The sequence below is a fragment of the Hevea brasiliensis genome, chromosome 18, assembly GCF_030052815.1.
Source record: "Hevea brasiliensis isolate MT/VB/25A 57/8 chromosome 18, ASM3005281v1, whole genome shotgun sequence".
NCBI classification, from domain to species: Eukaryota; Viridiplantae; Streptophyta; class Magnoliopsida; order Malpighiales; family Euphorbiaceae; genus Hevea; species Hevea brasiliensis.
In genome coordinates this window covers 43,289,710-43,313,351 of record NC_079510.1, presented here as the reverse complement: position 1 = coordinate 43,313,351, position 23,642 = coordinate 43,289,710, and the positions used below count along the sequence as shown (strand labels likewise).

At 34.9% G+C, this 23,642-nt stretch overlaps 2 protein-coding genes across 4 annotated transcripts; one reads left to right on the top strand and one right to left on the bottom strand.

The window, feature by feature from the left end:
* The first annotated feature begins 1,088 nt into the window (after positions 1-1,088).
* LOC110647380 (ankyrin repeat-containing protein At2g01680) lies at positions 1,089-6,696 on the top strand. Its single transcript, XM_021801178.2, has 3 exons — positions 1,089-1,729; positions 2,189-2,598; positions 5,578-6,696. The coding sequence occupies exons 1-3, from the start codon at positions 1,414-1,416 to the stop codon at positions 6,451-6,453; spliced, it is 1,602 nt and encodes a 533-aa protein (XP_021656870.2). The 5' UTR covers positions 1,089-1,413; the 3' UTR covers positions 6,454-6,696.
* Positions 6,697-7,973: 1,277 nt separating this feature from the next.
* On the bottom strand, positions 7,974-19,832 carry LOC110647381 (protein VAC14 homolog). 3 transcript variants are annotated; one of them, XM_058140747.1, is made up of 21 exons: positions 19,689-19,832; positions 19,363-19,504; positions 19,158-19,271; positions 18,958-19,023; positions 14,496-14,585; positions 14,284-14,403; positions 14,152-14,180; positions 13,917-14,059; positions 13,717-13,811; positions 13,194-13,280; positions 12,916-13,023; positions 12,738-12,829; positions 12,453-12,534; positions 12,003-12,068; positions 10,882-10,997; positions 10,640-10,760; positions 10,294-10,455; positions 10,049-10,177; positions 9,364-9,432; positions 8,557-8,856; positions 7,974-8,471 (listed from the first exon to the last, which is right to left on the bottom strand). In XM_058140747.1, exons 2-21 carry the CDS (start codon positions 19,450-19,452, stop codon positions 8,367-8,369), a joined length of 2,184 nt encoding a protein of 727 aa, XP_057996730.1. In that variant the 5' UTR covers positions 19,453-19,504; positions 19,689-19,832; the 3' UTR covers positions 7,974-8,366. The 3 variants fall into 3 exon arrangements, with proteins under 3 accessions (XP_057996730.1, XP_057996729.1, XP_057996731.1); XM_058140746.1 differs by having other exon boundaries at positions 19,363-19,581; positions 19,689-19,719; XM_058140748.1 differs by lacking the exons at positions 7,974-8,471; positions 8,557-8,856 and adding an exon at positions 8,938-9,162 and having other exon boundaries at positions 19,363-19,792.
* Between the last annotated feature and the right edge of the window lie 3,810 nt (positions 19,833-23,642).

Below are 23,642 nucleotides of genomic sequence, written 5' to 3'. Positions count from 1 at the left end.
TGAAAATTATTAATTAAAATATATAAAGTTAAATGGATTTAGTATTATTTAGGTAATAATAATAAGATTAAAATTAAATAATTTAGAATAAATTTTAATTGAGTTTGAAATAAATTTAAATATTAAAAATATTAATTTAATAGAATAATTTCACTCTTACATCCTTTTTTTAGAAGATTTAGTATTTTATTAATAAGAATAATAAGATAAGTAGCATTATGTTCTTATAAAATAAAAAAATATAAATATAGATAATTAAAATATTATATTCAAAAATAATCTGAGTAGAGTAAAATAGCCTTTTGGATAGTAATTGATCATTTTAAAAATTTATTATCTCTATAACCCATAAAAAATTGAAACCACTAAGTCGTACCATCATTATAATTTTAAATTTTAAAAATCTAAAATTATTAATAATTAATATTTTTAATAAATAAATATAAATTAGCCGGTATACTTTGATTCAATAGTATTGAAATCATTTATAAAAATATAATATTTTAAATTTAAGTTTTAATTAATTATATAAAAAAATTATAAGTGATCGCAAAATAAACATGTTGAGAAATATTATCATGCTAAACTCATTATGTGTTGATATTGATTCAATTTAATCATAAAAGTCTATTTTTATTAACTTATATATAACTTACTATTTTTTTTACAGAAATCACTTACAATACTTTTAACTCTTTATAATTAATATATTAATAACTTATATAATTTATTCATACGTAACTTATTAGTCATAACGAAATGACATTATATTTTTACTGATACAATAATTATAAGTAGTCTAATGAAATAAGTGAAATAAATTTATTATAATGTATAATCTTATAAAATAAGAGTGTTAAAAGTTAGATTATTTTATTTAATGTAATACCTTATTGTCAAATTAACTAATCTAGATTTAGAGTTTTCTTAGTTAATTTATATTTATATAATCTAATTTTTTAAATATTGGAATTAATAATAATTTATTAAAAAAAAAGAAAAGAAATGATTGAATACCGACAAATAACTATCGGACAGTTGTGTTTGCTTCCAAAAAGAAACCCGCAGAAATTCATCAGTGAGTCTCTGTTGAGTCTCAAATGGGTGACCCCATTATCTCCACACCACCCATTATCCTTATGTCAGCTTCATCATTTTCCCAAGCCCACCATCACTCTCTTCTCCATTCCAAGTGACTCGTTTTAGCATCTGCCCCTCTCTTTCTTTGCATCCAGGAACAAGAAGAAACCTTCTTTAAGCAGAAAGTGAGAATCTTTAAAGAAGGAACTCTTTTTTTTAGTCTTTTACAGCTGGTACTTTGTTCTCCATTGAAGGAGAACTTAACCCACCCATGTCCCTTTCTTTCTTCTTCTTCTTCTTCTCTTTTCTAGACAGTGATCTTAGTCTGACTTTATGATGGAGGCAAAATCACTACCCTTCATAACCCACCAATCCTTCTTCTCGGCCGTGCGATCAGGCGACCTTCACTCTCTGAAAGAGATTGTGGAGAAGTTGACAAAAGATGAGCCGTCCGATGGGTCCTCTCCTGTGTCTGATCTAATGGCTGCGCAAACTATTGCAGGGGAGCCTGCGTTGTATATAGCTGCAGATAATAATTTGGAAGAGGTTTTTACCTATTTGATCAACTTTTATGATGTGGAAGCTGTCAAGATCAGGGCTAAGTCTGGGATGGATGCTTTCCATGTTGCAGCTAAGAAGGGTCATTTGGGTATGATCCTGATTCTGTGACGGTTATCACTTCAGTTTTTAATCTGATTTTGCTTATTTATTGTTTTTTATTATTATTATTATTATTTTGTGATGCGTGTTTGAATTTTTTTTTTTAAATCAGAATTAGTTTTATTAATAAGAATCCGGGAAAACTAAGCATGTGGAACCTTGAGAGTGATCAAAATACAACCTGGAATTACTCAAATGCACAAGAACAGAGAAGAATGTTTGGAAATTTGACTTGGTATGATTATTGCAAGTTAAAGACCATGCTGCAAGAAATTGACTTTCTTTCTAGTTCCAGAGTTTCAAGAGAAACTCTGCTCTTTGTAGGCAAATACTGCATTTGTTTGCATGATAATCCTAGAGGGTTATAGGTTTTAGTCTTGAGGGTTTCATTCATATGGGGCTATTTTATTAAAATTGATAATTTGATGTTACTGGCTGTTGGTTTTAGGTATTGTGAAAAAACTTTTGAGCATTTGGCCTGAGCTTTGCAAGTTCTGTGACTCCTCAAATACTAGCCCCCTTTACTCAGCAGCTGTTCAAGATCATTTGGATGTGGTGAATGCAATCTTGGATGTTGATGTCAGTTCAGTAAGGATAGTGAGGAAAAATGGGAAAACCGCATTGCACACAGCTGCTAGGTATGGCCTTGTTCGAATCGTAAAAGCATTAATAGACCGTGATCCAGGAATTGTCTGCATCAAAGATAAGAAAGGCCAAACTGCTCTCCATATGGCTGTAAAGGGCCAGAGCATTGCTGTAGTTGAGGACATATTATTGGCTGATTCTTCAATACTAAATGAGCGTGACAAGAAGGGTAACACGGCAGTACATATAGCCACAAGGAAATCTCGTCCAATGGTATTTTTTTTCTATCGATTTCAAATTTAGAATGAAAATATATTGATTTTGTCATTTAGTCATCACCTCACATGCAGAATAAAATGGCAACTTGAGTTTTAATTAATAAGGTGGATTATGAACTACCTTAGTTCTCTTAGTATCTCTATTGTGATATTAGTACTATTCCTGAAGGATTCTTCTCCTTCATTTGATCATACCGCCTAGGAAAGACACCTGATGCATTGTAGCCAATGGCTGAAAAAGAGAGGGAAGCTCAACTAATTGACAATAGACACATCATGAATAGTAGGATGTTGGAATTTTGTGAGACAATTTTCATATTAGAATCTGTTGTGAAAATTACACCCACACAAAATTTAATGCGGATCATAGTAAACTTACTCCACTAATAAATTTACAATTAAAGAAAAATAATTACAACTACTGATTATTTTTCTCACTCTCAAAATCACTCAAATAAAACTCACAAAATTCAATACACCTCTCTAGTTTGTGAGCTCTCTACAATGCATTACATATACCGGCCAATCAACTGCACATATATATAGACCACTAAAACCTAGTCCTTTTAGGACTTTAATTATTAAATTTCATAATTTAAATTCTACTAAATTTCCTAAACTAATTATACTTCCTAAGCTAATTGTACTTCTTAATTCCAATTGGATTTGGACTCTAACAATCTCCATCTCTAAGTCAAATGAAATTAATCTTCACAATTTCTATAAAAGTCAATTTTCTTTTGGGTACTTCCTTGTACTTTTGATTGTTGATGTTACCCCTTACTTCTACTTGCATTCTTCCAATCAATGTGCTTCCTTCCAATTTATAGAGATTCTTTGTACCAATTTTCTCACCCTTCATGATCACAAGAGCATCTTTGCTAACTTTCATGACTCCATCATGAATCGAACACCCATAATCCAAAGAATTCAACTTACGAAAGGAAATTAAGTTTCTTTCAAATTTAGGAACGTATTTCACTTCATCGAATACTTTTACATAATCACCGTGCAGTTTGATATTCGCTCTTTCAACACCTCTAACTTCTATCTTTTTCCCGTTGGCTAGCTTTACTTTTTTTTCCTTCCTTTTCTTTAATCACATCAAACCACTCATTCTTTGAGTAAATATAGAACGGGTAAGCGGAATCCATTAATGGATCTTTTGCCTTCTCCTTATCATTATCCACATTCAAACATTCACCATCAACACTATCATCCATTGCAATTGCAGCAGTTCCTTCTTTTTCTTTTCCATGATTCTTCTTAAATTGTTTAAATTTTGCAAGATCTTCCTTCATTTTTATACAATGGTATTGAATGTGACACTTTTCATGATAGTGGTAGTATTCTCTATCTTCATGGCCTACTCGTGGTCTCGAGCTCGATCTACTATTCTTTCTCCAATTATTTTCACGTGGATTACTTCTACCACGATTAGAACTAGCAACAAAAGCTCCACCTTCATTGCTACTACCTATCTTCTTGAACTTCTCATCATCTTAAATAACTGCATTAAACTCCTCCATCTTCAAAGTTTTCTATCCAACTGTTAGAACTGTCACCAAGCTTTTATAAGATTTTGGGAGAGAGGGTGGAAGCAAGAAAGTTTTATCTTCATCCTCCACTTGTACACCAACACTAGCCAATTGAGTAATTAATTTATTAAAAATGTTAAGGTAATCCCTAATGTCGGTACTTTCATCCATTCTGTGTTAGTACAACCTCCTTCTTCAAGTACAAGCAATTTGTGAGTGACTTTGACATGTACAAGCTCTCCAATTTCTTCCACAAAATAACTTGGGAGGTCTCCTCCAAGATATTATACTTCACATTAGGGGTTAACGTCAATCTAATCGTACTCACTACCATTTGTTGAAACTCCTCCCAATAATCATCTTTCATGGTTGCTAGTTTTTTTTTGTTCAATATTTTAATTAATCCTTGTTGTATAAGAACATCCTTTATGATGTTTGCCATAAACCGAAATTATTTTTTTCATCGAATGACTCCACCTCAAATTTTGTGCTCATCATCTTTGACATCTCAAACCATAGCTCTGATACCACTTATTGTAAAAATTACACCCGCACAAAATAAAGAACATAAAATTTAATGTGATTTGGCGCAAGTCCACTCCACCAATAAATTTACTGTCAATAAAAAATAATTACAATCACTAATTATTTTTCTTACTCTCAAAATCACTCAAACAAAACTCACAAAATTCAATACACCTCTTCACTTTGTAAACTCTCTACAATGCATTACATATAATTGCCAACAAACTACAAATATATATATGTCACTAAAACTTAGTCCTTTTAGGACTCTAATTATTAAACTTCATAAGTTAAATTTTACTAAACTTCCTAAACTAATTTTACTTCCTAAGCTATTTGTACTTCCTAATTCCAATTGGACTTGGACTCTAACAGAATCTTTAATAACAACAAAATTATACTGCTTGTTATAACTTTGAACATGTTTGAAGCTGCCAGCAACTGTTCATTTTCAATTGCATATCATAGGATAGCTTAAATGTAGAGATGGCTTCTTTGCTGCTGCATATGTCTGTATTTCCTTCTTCAACTGTTACCTAAACTTAATTCTAATTTTATTTCCTAATGGTTACATGAAAATGATTCTACACTCACGCGCATGTATATATGCAGATTGGACAAATTGAAGAACTTGATGAGCTTGTAACAATAAAGAAAATTTATCCATAATCATCAATGTCCACTAATCCCAACTCAAACAGGCAATCACCTTATCATTCAGAAAACTGTATCTAAAGCTGACTTCCCTATTATTAGCAGAATCTTCTACCCTTCAAACCTGCAACTCTAAACCTAACATTAAGGCAAAATAGTAATAGAATAGCTTCTTTGTCACTTGGTCTAGCAGTGTGAATGTGATTTTTTTTCCTCCGGGCCATGTCCTGTACTTACATGCTTTTCTTTATTTTTAGATTGTAAGCCTCTTGCTGAGCTATACATCTGTCGATGTCAATGCCATCAATAATCAACGTGAAACTGCAATGGATTTGGCGGATAAACTCCAATATGGAGAATCAGCATTGGAAATCAAGGAAGCTCTTACAGAGGCTGGTGCCAAGCATGCTAGGTATGTTGGTCAAGTGGATGAAGCAATGGAACTTAAGAGGACCGTGAGTGATATAAAGCATGAGGTGCACTCACAACTCATACAAAATGAAAAAACTAACAGAAGGGTTTCTGGTATTGCAAAAGAACTAAGGAAACTTCACAGAGAGGCTGTCCAAAATACCACCAACTCTGTAACAGTTGTTGCTGTTCTTTTTGCCTCGATTGCTTTCTTGGTTATATTCAACTTGCCTGGGCAATATATAAAGGAAGGAAGTGAAGCAGGGAAGGCTAACATTGCTGATAATATTGGTTTCCGAGTTTTTTGCCTTCTAAATGCAACATCTCTCTTTATATCTCTAGCCGTTGTCGTGGTTCAGATCACTTTGGTGGCCTGGGACACTACAGCTCAGAAACAGGTTGTATCGGTTGTTAACAAACTGATGTGGGCTGCCTGTGCTTGCACTTGTGGTTCTTTTCTGTCTGTAGCTTTTGTGGTAGTGGGAAAAGGCAGTTCCTGGATGGCTATAACAATAACCTTAATGGGTGCACCAATTCTTGTTGGGACACTTGCAAGCATGTGCTACTTTGTTTTCCGACAACATTTCGGAGTGTCTAGAGATTCACAGAGGCGCATAAAAAGGGCTAGTGGCAGTAAGTCTTTCTCATGGTCTGTGTACTCGGCAAACATATCAGATATTGATGACTACAACTCTGATATGGAGAAGATATATGCTTTGTAAATACAATAAGGCAGTACGTTTGCAATCAACTCTGCTTTTTTGCTAGCAAAAAAAAAAATGTTGTTGGTTGGTTCCATTTCTGGATTTTAGGTGGTGCAAGCAAGAGTTGGCTGGTTTTCTTCTGTATTGTAGTTGTCTACAGAAGATTGAAGACTCTATAATTTTGTATATGGTAGTTATTGTAACTTGGTGTCCTATGATGTGCTTCTTGATTGCAATATTAGCAGTTGGGTTTTGCTGAAACTACATGGATGTATTTGAGTTAGAAAATTCATCTGTCCTTATGGTTGATTTGCGAGTATATTGAGCACAGGAATAGTTAAAGTTTCAATGTACGAGTCAACTCCAGATTGAAGCTGTTAAATCACTCTAGGCTCGAGTTTAGTTCAGAGCTTAATCTCTCTCTCTCTCTCTATATATTTTTATTTTTATTTTTTTTCAACACTACGATTTTTCCAAAGGCTTTCATTTCATGTCATTAAGATAGTAACCATGAGCAATTTCGGCTTCAACGATAGGTACCCAAGTCATAAAACCAACGCTGTGTCTTTATACCTCCTCCTTTGGTTAATTTCCCTTTTTGTCTACCTTGTTTATAATATTTTTCATTTTGGCATGAATTATTTGCTGTGAAAACCACTCTCCCCTTCCCATAAAATTTAGCATAATCACTAGCATCAGTAATTTCTAGATTATATGATTTGCATTTAGACCATTTGGATGTTTTAAATAATAAAAAATTCTTAGGCTATGGATGGAGATCAAGTCTTAAAGAAAAAAGGAACTTGAATCAGTGATCTTAGAGCGTTAAAATTAATTAACATTTTGAGTTTTTTAAGAAATTAGGAAATATGTTATTAGTGATAATTGAACATAAAATTAATTAAAATAACTGACTTCTAAAACCAGAAGCATCGCAAGGGCACAATGCTAGTAATACTACTAATTAGCAAGTTGTAATGCAATTCATGCTGGCTTTGTAAAGCTTTAGATTAGCACGGTGGTTTATGAAAGTTCTTGCAAAGGGTCAGACGTCAGAACACTGCTGTCGTAGAGACATATCATCAGCTGAATCCTCAAATACTAAATGAGCGTCATAATAAGGTTAAAGTGCTACTGGTAATTTTACTCATTGATTTCAAATTTAGAATCAAAATATATCACACCGATTATGCAGAATACAATGGCAATTTTGTGAGAATTTTCGCATTAGAATCTTTCAATAACAACAAAACTATAATGTTCAATCCATGTTCTATGCTTCTCAGGCTGCAGACTGCAGAAAAAGTTGCATACGCATACTCATCTTCAATGCTCTCTCTGCCTATAAAGACATGCAAAGAAATGTTGCATATTGCATTGGGAACAATTCAACATAGGTAACAGCATGACATTTCTTTTCCTCAGCATATACGCATTACCAGGACAAATTCAACTAATAAACCAATGGCAGTTGTGTTCCTCCAGCGGAAGGAGAGAACTAATAAGCAGCATTTCAAGTGGAAAAGGAAAATACCAAAGAAAAAAAAAATCAACATATGCATAAATTTGGCGAAAATTGATGTGTACATGAATTAACTGATTCCTTACTTTATAAGGTCACTGCAACAGCCGTGGACTAGAAAAAAACAAACTGCATATTTCTCTAAAACATTTTGCTCTTGCCCATATGGCTTTCAATAAAAATAACAGAACCACATGGGCATACTCTGTTTACAAAGAAAGAATAGCTCAGGAAAGCCCAAGCTTATCTTGGTCCAAAAGCCAATTTTAAAACATTCCCAACCTCCACAAATTTAACAGAGTAAACTACGATATACAATTTTACAAGTTATACCAGATCTTATCCATTCCCCTGTATGCTGGGATGTGTACAATTGGCTCCATAATGAAGGCAGGAAACACCTCCATGTTCAAAGTTGTAGCTGTCCTGGGCCTCTCCTAGATGATCTTGAAGGAGGCCTATTCATCTCGGCCACAGAAGGCTGTCGCTGGGGTTCTTCTGGTCTTTGTACTTCCTGCACACACAACAAGGCACAATATTATTTAAAGATAAGGCACAAGCAAACCTTTATTACCAATCATAAAAGAAATTCTGCAAACCTTTGATGAAGTAGAAATGTTGCGCAACTGTGTCTGTGCCTTTGCATGCAAGCGATGCTGGTGCTGCATTTGCTCAAACTGTTGAAGCCTCGAACGAAAATTAATTCCATTGTGCAAACTAGAATTCCCAATATCCTGGTTTACCTCACCATCCTCAGAGATTTGTGATCCACTTGGAATGTGATGATGAATTTGAGTGTAGGGGTTTCCTGAAGATGTTCTCTTAATTTGATCGCCATTGAAGGAATATGCAGGGACAGTTTTTAAACGAGTCCGTAATATCTTAAAAGCAGCACTTTGCTATATCGAAGTATCAAATAAAACGGGTATAAGAATCCACATATTAATAGAAGGAACAACTAATTAACAACTTACTAATCCAATATATGCTGAAATAATAATAATAATAATAATAATAATAATAATAATAATAATAATAATAATAATAATAAAAAAATAGAACCACAACATTCACTCTTTTAATTTCTTTGATTTTGGAAGCCTTTGCATCTTGCAGAAATTCTCTGTTTGCATTCCATTTCTTCTATTTCTTTCCAACTATATATTTCCATCCCTTTATCATAGACAAGTGAGAGAATTTCTATCCTACATTTAAAATGCACAACGAGAAACAGAATTCAACAAAGCACACATGCAAAGCCTCATCATTCCCAGCCACACAAATGTCCATATATGAATGTAACACATACAAGGCATTGGCACATGCAAATGTTAAAATAGTTGCCTTTAGCCATTACAGTGACATTATGAAATTTCAACATAAGTAACATGTAATGTCAGGAATACCTGGGGTAGTAACATCAAGAGACCATTCAAAGCTTTTAACAACCATGTGTATCTTCCGGGTTCAAGAAGCTGCAAAAACCCAAAAATAGCTATGATACTCAACAAAATATTTCCACTGAATAAGGCAGGCAAATGCATGAATAGTGAAATAGCAAACGATCACAATCAAAGAAAAGTTGAATGGCATTCATCAGAAAAAAAACATAGATCATTTCTGTAATTGTATGATAAGAAGCCAGCTACTATTCAGTCCAGGAACTACATCACTCTTAACTGTTGAGGTACCACTGTATCCCCTGTAATATGTATAGGGACTACATTCCAAATCTAATGTAAACAACACAGTAAATATTCATTTATTGATAAAACCTCCACCACAGTGGCTATGCTTGGGTATCAACATCCCATAAAAAATGAGCATCTGAAACCTCCACGAAAGCAATCTTGCAAGGACTAGCCAAAAAGAAACACGGAGAAATATGATGACAAACATAAGAGTCCAACTAGCAGACTAACTTTCCAATTCAGGACACTGGTCAGAGGATGCACATACAAGAACTGATTATCAAAATAAGAAAGAAATGAAACAACACAAAAAATTTCTATATCCTTACAAAGCATATCAAATGTAAGCACAATACCTTAGCAGGTAGAAAGGTAAATTCTAACAGTTCCAATTATGCACCTGCAATCTAAGGTAGGCAAAGATGGGAGTTTCTAGCAAGCGAATCAATTTATCCAGCTGGACCAAGAATTTGACATTTATATCTTCCTCTACCAATGACTGAATCACCACACTTGCATGCTGATATGTCTGAACAACAAATGATCATGTGTACAACAAAATCAGACTTCAAAAAAAAAAAAAAAAAATTCATGACAGACAGAAAGAGAGCAACACTCTGAAGATGAAAAAATTTTACTATTTACCTGTGCTAATAGGCAAAGGCTTATAATTGCCATAGGTGAATGGCACCATGAAGCATACAAAGAAACAAATAAGTCTTTTCCAGCAGGATTTACAAGTGATTGCTTTAAAAGAACACGAAGCTCAGCTAGTTCAGAGGAAGTAAGTAAGCTCAAATTTAGAGCCTGCAAAAATGCAATAGATGAGTAAATACATAAAATAAACAATTGGAGATAAAAGAGTGAAATTGATAAATATTAAAGAGAAGTTTGGTCTATACTACAAATGTTTAAACTATATCATATAAGTGCTGCTTTATGTAGAATTTATGAAGATGCTGCATTTTACTGTTCAGAAGAATGACCATACCTGAACCATAATAGATGCAAAATCCAGATCAGCTTCACCCTCGAGTATCATGGAGAGTTCACGATAGACCCTTTCAGCATCTAACAGTACACAGAGTCTTCGGATAATCAAAGCACCACGTCTGAGAAGATATGGGAATAATTTGCAGCAAAAGTGTAACTAAATCATGAAATTAAGGAGGGGGAGGGAGGGGGGAAGAAAAGAAGGGAAAGAATAAGAAAGAGATAGAGAGAGACACTCACTTCTCCAGCAGAGAATTATCAATGCGGAAATTATGCACTAAGAAAACAACAAGTTGACGGAAATGTTGTGGATCTTTTGCTATGCATGCATGAACCTCAAGAACAAGGAGTACCACCTGGAAAGATGTTCAGAATTGCACCAAAATAAACAAATGAGAGACAACTAAAAGTTACTTTTTGGGACACCATTACAAAAATGCAAATTTGTATGAATAAAAGCATTAATAGTGAGAATAGGAACTCAACAAGATCAAAATCTCAGATTGCTTGAATTTATCTTTGGTAAAAGAAGAGCTGTTATAAAGTAGGAGTAAGCAATTAGAAGTAACTTTCCTTTACAGAAGAAAAGAAAGGAGAAAAGAGGTTGAACTACAGAATCCTATACCCCAACTTCTCTTTTCTTTTCCTGTTAATGACTTCTGAACTTACTTCTACCATAACTACTTGTACTTTCAAATTCAATGCAAGACTTTCTTTTACAGAGTTTGACACAGCCTAATAATCAAGAGGTATGAATGAGTGATATTATCCATGTTAATATAAGCACAGACTAATAATCTAATGAATTGTGAGATTTTACCCTATTGAATTTTACATGAAGATAAAGTTCAATGCAGTTTACCACCCCATAATTTGGTGTATCTGCTATCCTGTGCTTCATTTCTGATACTTTGCCGCAAGATGATTTACAGAAAATATGAAAAGCAAAACAAGTGGTAAACGAAACTCAGAAATAGATACCCAAATCTTTGGATTTTGAAATTTTACACTATGCAAGACAATTTCTTTCCAGTTCCATGTGTTATACTGTTCTGGCATTTACACCCTTTCTAAACCACATGCAGGTGGAGTACCAAGAAAAGAAAAAATTGTAAGAAGTGAATGTGACCTGGATCATTGTGGTGCAAAAGGAACATAAAATAAAACTCAACCCAATTAAGCCTTAAACCCAATCTAGTTAGGGTCAGCTATATGAATCCTTCTTAGGGCTACATAACACAAATGCGATTAAAAATTAAGGGTTGTCATTTCAGTATAACATATTCTGCAAAACTAAAAAAAAAGAAAAAGGTACTAATAACCAGTGAAAGATGAAAACACAATCAATAGCACATGATTACCTCATCCGAAGGATCTGAAAGTGCTTTCAGAAGGGTATCAAATATTTTGTTCAGAAAACATAAGACCTGTTTCATATTGGAAACTATAATGAGGCACTAACAAGATTCAATTAAGACTCAAAACTCAAAAAAAGAACACATATTCAATGAAAGGATGATATAAGCCCAAAGTAGTAATGCACTTAAAGTGAAGAGTATGAATCTCGCTTTACTGGTAGCATAACCATCTCATGGTGTACCTAATAAAATATCATGTTTTTGTCACCCTGAATGAAATTTCCACTAACATTCTATTGTAGAGAATAGCAGAAGATGCATGTAAATGTGCTTCTGGAATCCTTGGGGACAGGATGGCGTTGTTTCAACTACAGAGGACTTTTAAAAATTAAAAAATTATTTTATTGCAGTCAATTACAAGATGTATAGGATTTATATTTGATGCTTGATTACCTCAGCCCGATGCCTGTTTAGAAGGGTTGATATCCAGTGCAATGCTTCAATCCGAGTGGCCTCCCACTCACTAGATAATTGGCTGGAAGTTGAAAAGATCAACAACCAATGTAAGATCATTTTAAAAATTAAATATCTTGGTAAAAACTATGACCAGCTTAAAAAGGGACCATAATAACACTTTAATTTCATGATGCTGAAGGGCTACGTCAAAAGGAAAACCAATAGAAACATTTTAAACCAAATTTTCCCCCTGCTTTCAATCTCAGGTCACAAAAACTACACCTTTTTGCAATAGAGAGTATTGCTCCAACAACAAATCCTTCAGCAGGATCAACCTTGATTGCACGAAGCTCTTCATTGGTTTCACGAGCAACCTTTAAAACCAAAAGAGAAGGCTTAGGATACTTAAGACAACTGATATTTATTTGGTCCAAAAGGTTTAAGCCATAAACCAGCTTACCACTCTAATTTTCTCTTCTTTGTCTGATATACAGGGCAGAATGGCTCCCAGGATATCAGCATAGTAAGGAACAAGTTGATCCCCACCAAGTTTTACAAATTCATTAATCTGCACAGAATAGTATAAAAAAACTGAAATAATCCATACGAAACAATAAATTGCAACAACTGTTCCCAACACCCTATAATTTATTGCCCAAAAATACATTAGAAATGATATTAACAAATAGTAGGCAAGAAATATATATGCATGTACATATTTACTGTGAATCTACTTACCCATGTGATAGCTGTTAACCGAGTGAATTCATCTGGAGAAGCTGCCCTTTGCACTAGTATCTCAGCCATGCGACCATAATCTACAGACTTCAACAGTAGCACTGCTCGAGTCAGAAAATTACAAATGAACAAAGTTTTGTTTTTATGTCAAAACGCTAGATATCAAATTATATAAATTCTTAAGAAGCAAAAAAGCACGTGCACAAGATTTTCTAAGTGCTTGTTTGGCATTGCGTCTGGAGGGCCGAAACTGCTTTTCTGAATAAAAAACACCATTTTAGATGATGTTGAAAAAAGCAGTTTGAAAAAAAAAAACAGTTTTGATATTTTAGTAGTGTTGTTACTAAAACTTATCAAATTTAATTTTAAATTATTTTTTAATATTCTCTAACAAGTATATCTAAAAAAATGATTTTCTCAACAGCAGTTCCAATAGCAATGCCAAACAAGCCCTAAAGCAAGTGACCAGGAAGCAGAAACTACAAGAGCAACATTTGGGATTTTATGTTAGCAGAAATCTTACTGGGGAATTCTTGATCTCTTGAAGAAACTCTGAAAGAGCAGAATCAGCTTGTTGCCTGATTTCATGGCTAGAGTCACTCAACATATTGAACAAACCTGAGGTTTATGTAGAAGTTTGTGAGTTCATATTTGTATTAAAAAGCAACATAAAATTACATGTTAAAGAAGCATATCTGCTTTCAAGTAAAGAATGATATTTACCATCAAGAAAATCAGGAAGAAAACCCAGCATATCTATATCTGGAACACTGTCCAACACGGTGATCCATCCAACCAAAAATTGGCGGACATAGGCGTTTAGGACATTCATACGTTCTCTCAACAATGGTATAAATTCTTCAATGCTGACAGGGACATCATAAAAACATCAAAAACACACATTACATTGACAAAAGTCTCTTGCTAATATTGACCTACATATCCAATACTAACATACCTGAATTGATCACTTTCAGTAACAATGTCCTGTTTCATTATAGTACAATATGAGAACTGATTTCAAGTATAAGGAGGTTCCTATTAACAAAGATATATAACCAGCACATACTTGTGCGTGGGAACAATTTACCTTCACAAGCCGATCCAAAAGATGAGCAGCACTTTGTACATTGGCATCCGAGTCTGCTGAAAGTTTACATAGGGCATCAAAAATTTGGTTAAAGAATACAATAAAATCTCCTCTCACCACCTGCATGTTAATAAAATATGGCACATCAAGGCCTGTTACATCCAGAGGGGGGAAAAAAAAAACGAAATACAAATCAGCCAATTCATTCTAACCTTTGCAATGTTATACAGGGCTTCACAAGCATAATAACGAACTCTGCTATCTTGGTCAGAAAAAGAAAAAAGCACAGGTGGCACAATTTGCTGGTGATATGCAATCAAAGCAAAAGGTAAGTATAGGGAGAAATTTTTCAGCAATACTTACAAATTCTGATTCAAATCCTAGCAAAATATGACAGGTTGGCACATCCTTCAGTCACTCTATTTTATACAAATCTTGTTCTTAAACTTATAATCACCATATTGCATTGGCAAAGATAATAGTATAAAATATGGCATGAGAATACATTTCCCAAGAGAATCATTTCCACTCTCTCTCCCCCTCCCCCCTTATACACACATGCGCACAAAAGCGTACAGAAAATACTCAATGCAATGGATTTCAGTACAATACTTACTGCTCTTATTGGACAATGCTATAGTGGCAAACAAACATCTTTCAAAATGCATTAAGTATTTTGCCTTGCAAAATCGGGATTCGGACAGGTTGACCCAGTGTGTGGACATTCCGATAACAAATGTCCAAAACTTATTTTAATGTCTCCAAGAACATACTATCTTGTTGTCATTTTTCCATACTTGATGCATTTTGTGGACAATGCCATAGTGGGCAAATAAATGCATCAAGTTCTTTGACTTGCAAAATCAGAATTTGGACAGATTGGCCTGGAATTTCTTTTTGACATTTTAATGATAAACACCTAAACCTTATAACATGCTATTAGTTCATTCTATAATTGAAATTCATTTTGATATAAATAATGTTCATATTTCATTAACTCCACCTAAGTAGTTTGCGCTTAACCGGTCCCAAGCCCGAATAAATGAGGAGGGCTGCGGTAGGTGACAACCAGCGTAAAAATTTCGTCACACCTTATGATATGGATTCAAATGATATAAACGTTGGGGCGTCCTCTACTTACGACGGGCTACATAAAAGCCCAGGTGTAGTGAGAAATATGCAAGGGTGTAGGGCGTTCACCGAAAGCGACGCGCCATGCCGGCGCCCGGGTGTGAGTAAAGAAGTTAGTCCATATGACAAATAGTAGAACAGATAGTGGAATAGAACACAAGATAGATATAGAAAACAATAGAAGATATCATAGAAGAAGACCAATTAGGAAGGAACAGGATAAGAGGAGGATCAAGGTTGGTACTTGGAATGTTGGATTACTTACAGGAAAATTAATGGAGCTTGTGGATATCTTGAAAAGGAGAAGGGTGAATATTGCTTGCATTCAAGAGACTAAATGAGTAAGAGAGAAAAGCAAGGAAGTGGATAATTCAGGGTACAAACTGTGGTTTACAGGAAAGGAGATAAACAAGAACAAAGTGGGCATAATCATAGACAGGACATTGAAAGGCGCTGTAATAGCTATGAAAAGAGTAAGAGATGGAATTATACTAGTAAAGCTAGTACTAGAAGGAGAAACAATAAATGTAGTTAGTGCTTATGCCCCACAAATAGGACTACATAGTGAGAGTAAACAAAGGTTTTGGTAAGATATGAATGATTTAATGCAAAGCATACCGAATGAAGAGAATGTTTTCATTGATGGAGATTTGAATAGACATGTAGGAAGTGATAGGCAAAGTTATGAGAATATTCATGGAGGTTTTGGTTTTGGCAATCGAAATGAGGAGAGAAAAAGTATCATGGATTTTGCTATGGCATACGACTTACTATTAACAAATACATACTTTATAAAAAGAGTCACGTGTAGTGACTTTCAAAAGTGGGCAACATAGAAGCTAAATCGACTTCCTCTTAACCAGAAAGAGAAATAGAGCTCTATGCAAGGATTGCAAGATCATTCCAGGAGAGGCTTTAACAAGTCAACATCGGTTAGTGGTCTTGGATGTCAAGTTTAGGAACAATTCAAGTAAGGTCAGAAGAAATAGTGTAGCTCGAACACAGTAGTGGGAGTTCAAAGGAGTAAAGCAAGTGAAGTTCAAAAATGAGCTTCTCAAGTCCGAAACATGGAAGCTGGATATGGAGGCCAATGATATGTGGATACAGATGGCATCAAAGATTAGAGAAGCAGCTAGAAAAGTACTTGGAGACTCTAAAGGACATGGACTACCCTCAAAAGAGAGATGGTGGTAGAATGAGGAAGTACAAAATGCAGTGAAGAGAAAAAGGGAATGGTATAAGAAATTACCTAAATGTGATAATAATTAGGCATATGAACAGTACAAGATAGCAAAGAAAGAGGCAAAAAATGCAGTTAGTCAAGCAAGAGCACAAGCCTTTGAAAAGTTATATGAGAAGCTTGGAAATAAAGAATGGGAGAAAGATATTTATAGATTAGCAAGGAGGAGAGAAAGGAAATGTCAAGATCTCAATCAAGTTAGGTGCATTAAGGATAAAGAAGGAAAAATGTTAGTGAAAGATGAGGACATTAAAGAAAGGTGGATAAATTATTTTAATGATCTCTTTAATAATAGCCAAAATGGTAATAGCGTGAATATAAACTATAGAACAATAGAAAAGAATGTGAATTATTCTAGAAGGATTAGATCTTTAGAAGTAAAGGAAGCACTTAAAAGAATGAAAGTGGGTAAAGCTTGTGGACACGATGGAATACCAATTGAAGTGTGGAAGTATTTGGGAGATATGAGAGTGGCATGGTTAACTAAATTATTTAATAAGATTCTAAACTCAAAGAAAATGCCTAATGAATGGAGGATGAGCATTTTAGTACCTATTTTTAAAAATAAGGGAGACATACAGAGTTACTTAAACTATAGGGAAATTAAACTCATGAGCCATACTATGAAGTTGTGGGAGAGAGTTGTGGAGCATCGACTACGTCATGATACTTCTATCTCTCTCAATCAATCTGGCTTCATGCTCAGTCGTTCAACTATGGAAGCGATCTTTCTCATTAGAAGCTTGATGGAGAAATATAGAGATGTGAAGAAAAATCTACACATGGTTTTTATTGATTTGAAGAAAGCTTATGATAGTGTTCCAAGATATGTCTTATAGAGTGTGTTAGAACAAAAGAGGGTATCTATTAGGTACATACAAGTGTTGAAAGATATATATGAATGAGCAACTATTATTGTGCGCACAGTAGGAGGGGACACGAGAGATTTTCCGATCTGGATTACATCAAGGATCAACTATAAGCCCTTACCTTTTTTACATTAATTTTAGATGAGTTAACGAAACATATACAAGAGAGTATTCCTTGGTGCATGATGTTTACGGATGATATTGTTCTGATAAATGAGACGCGAGAAGGAATCAATAGAAAGCTAGAACTTTGGAGAAGTAATCTAAAGTCAAAGGGCTTTAAGTTAAGTAGAACGAAGACAGAATACATGCATTGTAAGTTCAGTGAAGGCCAAACTAATAATAGGGAAGGAGTTAGTTTGGATGGAGTGGTACTGTCCCAAAGTAACCACTTTAAATATCTCGGCTCAGTCCTTCAAGTAGATGGGGGATGTGAGGAGGATATTAGTCATAGGATTAAAGCTGGATGGTTGAAATGAAGACGTGTCACGGGAGTTTTATGTGATCGCAAGATTCCCAATAAGTTGAAAGGAAAATTTTAACGTACAGCCATACGACCGGCTATGTTATATGGTACTAAGTGTTGGGCAATGAAGGAGTTGTATGCGTCTAAGATAAGAGTTGTAGAGATGAGAATGTTAAGGTGGATGAGTAGCCATAACAAACTAGATAAAGTACGTAATGAGAGTATTAGAAAAAAGATAGGAGTGGTGCCAATTGAGGATAAGCTAAGAGAAGGTAAATTGAGGTGGTTTGATCATGTGAAGCGTAGACATATGGAGACTCCAATTAGACAAGTAGAGCACATTAGGTTAGAGGATAAAAAGAAAAAAAGGGATAGACCTAAATTGACTTTGAGGAAAATAGTACAACATGACCTAGAAGTATTACACATTTCTGAGGATTTAACCCAAAATCGTTTAGAATGGAGAAAACGAATCCATATAGCCGACCCCAAATTTTTGGGATAAAGGCTTAGTTGAGTTGAGTTTAGTTAATATTCATATTTCATTATGAGATTCTCAAAAATGAAATCTAAATGCTAATTGAATAAAAATATAACTAGGGTCTCAGTCAAAAAGGAAATTATAGAAGGAAGGGGGACAAGGAAAAAAGCAGTATGTATTTACACCAATAGCCTAATTTCACTGAAAATTAAATATTTTCCATTATTTAAGATAGTGAAAAGTTCCCCATATTAAAAATAGCACGACTTCAGGGGTTATTGCATCCATTCAAATCTCTAAAATCAAATGGAACAATATGCAAATTTAAGAAGCTGATAATTGAAATGCTTCTACTGAATTTAGTATGATGAATTTGTGCCATATCTATTAAGAGTAAAATAAAGGCATCTGGACTAGACTACAAAAACAAGAAGGAAAAAATGCTGCAAAAGGAGCAGGAACTACAGACTAGCGTTAGATCAATTACCTCGAGATGTTGGGCTGCTTCTGTAGTCAACGCTACAGTTGCAGCAGCAAGTCCTATCAATCCACCCTGCAAGAGTAAATTCATACACAGTGAAAAGAAAAACCAAATTACACAACAAAACTTGTAAAACAAACAGTGAGGAATTTCAATTAGTGATTAATCAACAAACTGAAATTCTCATTCCTAAGTCATTTACAAACCTTGCGGTGGTTGGCTTGAGGCGAGTACGTGAACTCCGTCGTTAACAAATTGATCACAGCAGATATCTTGTCATGATCCCCAGCAGCCGCCAACTGCTTCACTACACCTTCAAGCTACACACCAAAAAAAAAAAAACATATTAACAAAATTAAACCATTTAAAACCCTAGAAATGAAATTTTAGGAACTGAAAAGAGAGATAAACCTCGAGAGCAGCATTTTTGCGCTTCTCATAAAGCTTGTCGGAGAGATTACGAAAAACGGAGGAGGGAATAATTGAAAGCGCGTCGGCCATGTCCGTAGAAACACCAAAACCCTGAGGATCCCCGTCACTTAGATGTAAATTCCTGAAAGGAATCAGAAGTCAAATTCTTTTCCTGATCTTCTCCTGTTCGAATCTAAACATTTTCGTTCACTTCCACTTCTATTAGGGTTCGCAGCACAGAGAGATCAGAAGAAGACGAAGAAATTATGAAGGGAAATCAGATCCGAGAGAAGAAGGAGAGCAATCGACAGTGATGAAAATGCAACCTTATTTTGAGAGGGAGGAGGTCGCTCGTTCGTTCGCAGTTGTTTCTAATCTTTCTTTCTTTCTCTTTGTCGTCTGTGTTTCTTTTTTGAAAGGAAAACGAAAATTTTATTATTTTTTATCTATTTATTTTTCTTTTTTTATTGTTTAGTTTTTGTGAGATGAATTTCAAGGGTTGCACAGTCTCTGTGTTCACTGTTCACAGAGGCCCCTATGCTAATACAGCCTGCAACTAATAAGCTTCGGTTTGCGAAATTCCTAAATGCCCCTCTCTCTCTCTCTTTAGATAAGTATATCAAAATTAATAATTTAACTGTTATTAGAATAATTAATAGTAAGGTCATTATTCTAATATCTTTTTCAAGACTTCAAATACAAATAAAATTAAAATAATTTAGTTTCCTTTTTTAGAAATTATTTTAGGTAATAAAACTAATAAAATAATGCAGTTAACCCCTTTTGCTTCAGCCTAAAAGTGTTAACTTTAAAAAGGCTACAAAGTGCCTCTATTGCATGGCCAATAAATAAACTAATTTTGTCACATAACTTTCACAAAAATCAATAAGGTATAAACTAAAAAAGAACAATAAAGTTGGCAGAAATGCCAATCCAAGTTGAGAATTGAATGGACAATTCCAAAGTCATGAAGAAAACAAGAAGAATAGGAATATATAAAAAAATAAAGGTATAAGAACAAACAATGACTCCATTATCCATACACTACAGCAATGTTTGGACTTTGCATGAGAATTTTAATTTATTATTATTATTATTATTATTATTATTGCTTAAAGAATAAGTAGTAACAATGACTTAATTGATTTCCATCTAATTCTTTGGATAAAATAATTTTACATCCAAATCCATTCCCATCAAAATCAGCAAACCAATACAAATAATAATAATATTCTACCAAAAAAATAATACTAATAATCTTATCCCAAAAACAGTGGATAAAGCAACTAAAAGAAGGTGCTGTAATGGTAGAAATATGAGCCACACCTGGCAATGGATTAGATATTTTTTAACATGCGATTGATAAAAACATATTAAATTTAAAAATTAATTGTAACACCCCTGATTTTTTATATATTATTATTGGGCTTCGTGTAGGTATCCTCAATTCGCGGAAATTCGACAGTTGTCCGGATCTGTGAATTTCCGGCCGGACAGACTAGCTACCGGAAAAGTCTCCGAATTGGATCGAGGTTTTGGCTACCTCACCATTGTCAGGCATCCCGAGCGCGTTCCCGAAGTCGGAATCGGCAAAGGTAAACCCGAACCTTTCTTTTTCGTAATTTTCTAGTGCTTAAATAGGATTGAAAATCCATAAAATATTCGTGATAGCTTAGAAAATTACGATTCTTTTTGCAATAGCTTAGTAATATTTCTAAGGACACCGGGGCAGAGTTTTATAATTTTTAGAGCTTATTTGAGCAGTTTTTGCAAAAATGATCAATTATAAGGACTAAATTGAAATTTTACATATTGTGATGAATGATTGATTTGATGGGCGGGAGAGTGTGTGATGTGATTGAGTTGTGGATATGTGGATATAGACGTCTGTTTTAAGACCTTTTGCATGTTGGGTAGGTCCTAGGTATAGGGGAGACTGTGCCTGATTTTCGGCAAGATTTAGGAAGTATTTAGTCTTTTTCCTTGATTGTATGGAGTCAAATTTATTAAATGATTTTAATAAAATTGTCAGGTGAGCCGATGCCTTCTTCCTCCGCCCAGCAGCCTCAGTGACCACCGTCAAGTCTGTGAGTAGAATATTAATTTTAATTGTAATTTCGATATTATTATATCTTAAAGCATCCACATGCCTCACTTAAATGCATATATATATGTAGATAAACTCTAGTCACGATAAAAGATGCAAACATAACTGATCATCTGCCAGGGATGTTGTTGTGGTAATTTGGAGGCGGTGCGTGCGTTGGCGTGCGTGTGATGTGGTGTGGACTATGGATAGGGCGGGTAGTCACGGCTTGAGTAATTCGCTGGGACCCGATCCTTCGAGGGGTAATCACGGCTTGAGTAATTCGCTGGGACCCTCGATTTGGTTATTAAGTGGAAGTCCGAGCTTGAGTAATTCGCTGGCACCAGGTTGGATTTAAGAGAGCTGTATAGGGGATCAGCTCCCATATGTTATGATTGATACTACAGGGTGTGTGAGTGCTCCAAATTACCTTTTTGATGCTATGATGTGAAAATGTTGTTGATGTTATAGGGATTATGGTTAAAATTGATATTTTACTCTCTGAGTCGAACGCTCACTCCTGTTCAAAAATTTTTACAGGCCACAGGAGAATATTTTTTTTGGATAACCTGCTTTCTCCCTCGCAGGTCAATTATTACTGTTTGTATAAACTTGTTAAATCTTAGAATTTCCGCATGTGTTAGAAATGTTTATTTGATTTGGGTCTGTAAACTAAATTATTATTTTGGGACCTGTAAACTTAATATGCTATGCATGTTTGATGGATTGGATGAGGGAGCTGAGCTCCCATTTATTATTATGTTGATGAGTATGTGGAGGGTGAGCTGAGCTCCCCAAATGACTATATATTGTGTTTACAGGTCGGGTGAGTCAAAAACTCCCCGTTGGAAAGTCCATTTTTATGGCCGGACTCTGTCCGTTTGTTTTCTTGAAATTGGGCCCAAATGGGCCTTAGAGTTGGGTTAATGAACAGTTAGGCTTACTACGGGCCTCGGGGGCTTTCGGGTGGCAGTCCTAGTCTTGGTCCGGCCCATAGGTTGGGTCGTGACAAATGTGGTATCAGAGCTTAGGCTCCAGATTCATAGGGAAAAATCATCTAAGTGTTGGGAAGAGTCTACTAGGAGTCACATGCGGAGTATAGGATTCTGTTTCGTCTTTTCCTGTAATTCTTTGTTTCTAGATTCTACGTTATACCTCGGGAAATATAAGATTACCTCAGTTAGTGTCTTGATTTTCGTGGAGTACACAGAAATGTGAAATAGAGTTAGTAGACGTGTGAGGTCTATCATGAGGATACTCCAAGAAATGTTATATTTTTGTCAGTATGGGTTTAAATGGTGTGCCCATTTCGTGTAAGGCACGAGTACATAAAAGTGAGTCTTAAAAGTACAGTTGCCCTAGATAAGGATGAGGATACCACTACTGGCAGTCATCAGTAGATGACCCAGTCAGAATAAGTTTGTGATAATAGAAGATTCATGAGAGATAAGAAATTAGGAGACCTAGTCTGTCTGGACGTATCGTAGTAACTATACAATGTTCTTGATGTCTACTCTGTAAGCTCTGATTCTGATGCAGATGAGATTATTGTGTAGAGCTGCGTGCATCCCGTGGTGCTCCATAATGAGGGTGTTTGAGATGGCTTCATTTTGGTACGATTATGCGAGCGAGTTCTATATTTGCAGAGGAGTTGGGAACTCCTGGCTAAGAGTTTAGAGTTAGAATATTGAAAGGTCACAGTTGGGTGATAACTAGAGTCGATGACTCGATTACTGACATGAGCTAGAGTTTCATCAAGAGTTTCCATCAGACCAGAGGTTTCGGACTAGTTGCAAAGTAAAGGTGACACTTATAGAGTGAGAATAGTATACCTTGTGTGTATCAGTATGGAATAAAGTACAACTCTACTACCTAGAGAAGGTCGAAACTATGAATTGATGATTTATAGAGCTATGATATGATAAAAGAGTCATTAACTTGACATGGTTCTGGCAAGGTGGTAGATGTAGTACCTTTGTTGCAGCAAGTTAGGATATAGTCCTATCTTTTCAGAATGGATCGAAGGTTATTACTGATAATGATGACTTATGGAATAGTATCCCAGATGGGACTGTAGAGTGTGGTAGAGAGTAGTTGGCTCGGGTATCCTGGAGAGGATACAAGTTCCATTATAGGAATCATATATAATCAGATCACGATGGATGTAAATCCTTTGAATTGGATGACGGGTTTG

Excerpts from the sequence above, each read along its gene's own strand:
- LOC110647380 (XM_021801178.2), top strand. The coding sequence starts at position 1,414 with ATGATGGAGGCAAAATCACTACCCTTCATAACCCACCAATCCTTCTTC. Across the intron at positions 1,730-2,188 it reads AGCTAAGAAGGGTCATTTGG|GTATTGTGAAAAAACTTTTG; the intron begins GTATGATCCTGA and ends TGTTGGTTTTAG. Across the intron at positions 2,599-5,577 it reads CAAGGAAATCTCGTCCAATG|ATTGTAAGCCTCTTGCTGAG; the intron begins GTATTTTTTTTC and ends CTTTATTTTTAG.
- LOC110647381 (XM_058140747.1), bottom strand. The coding sequence starts at position 19,452 with ATGGCCGACGCGCTTTCAATTATTCCCTCCTCCGTTTTTCGTAATCTC. Across the intron at positions 14,181-14,283 it reads TTTTGGATCGGCTTGTGAAG|GACATTGTTACTGAAAGTGA; the intron begins GTAAATTGTTCC and ends ATAATGAAACAG. Across the intron at positions 10,761-10,881 it reads GATAATTCTCTGCTGGAGAA|ACGTGGTGCTTTGATTATCC; the intron begins GTGAGTGTCTCT and ends ATATCTTCTCAG.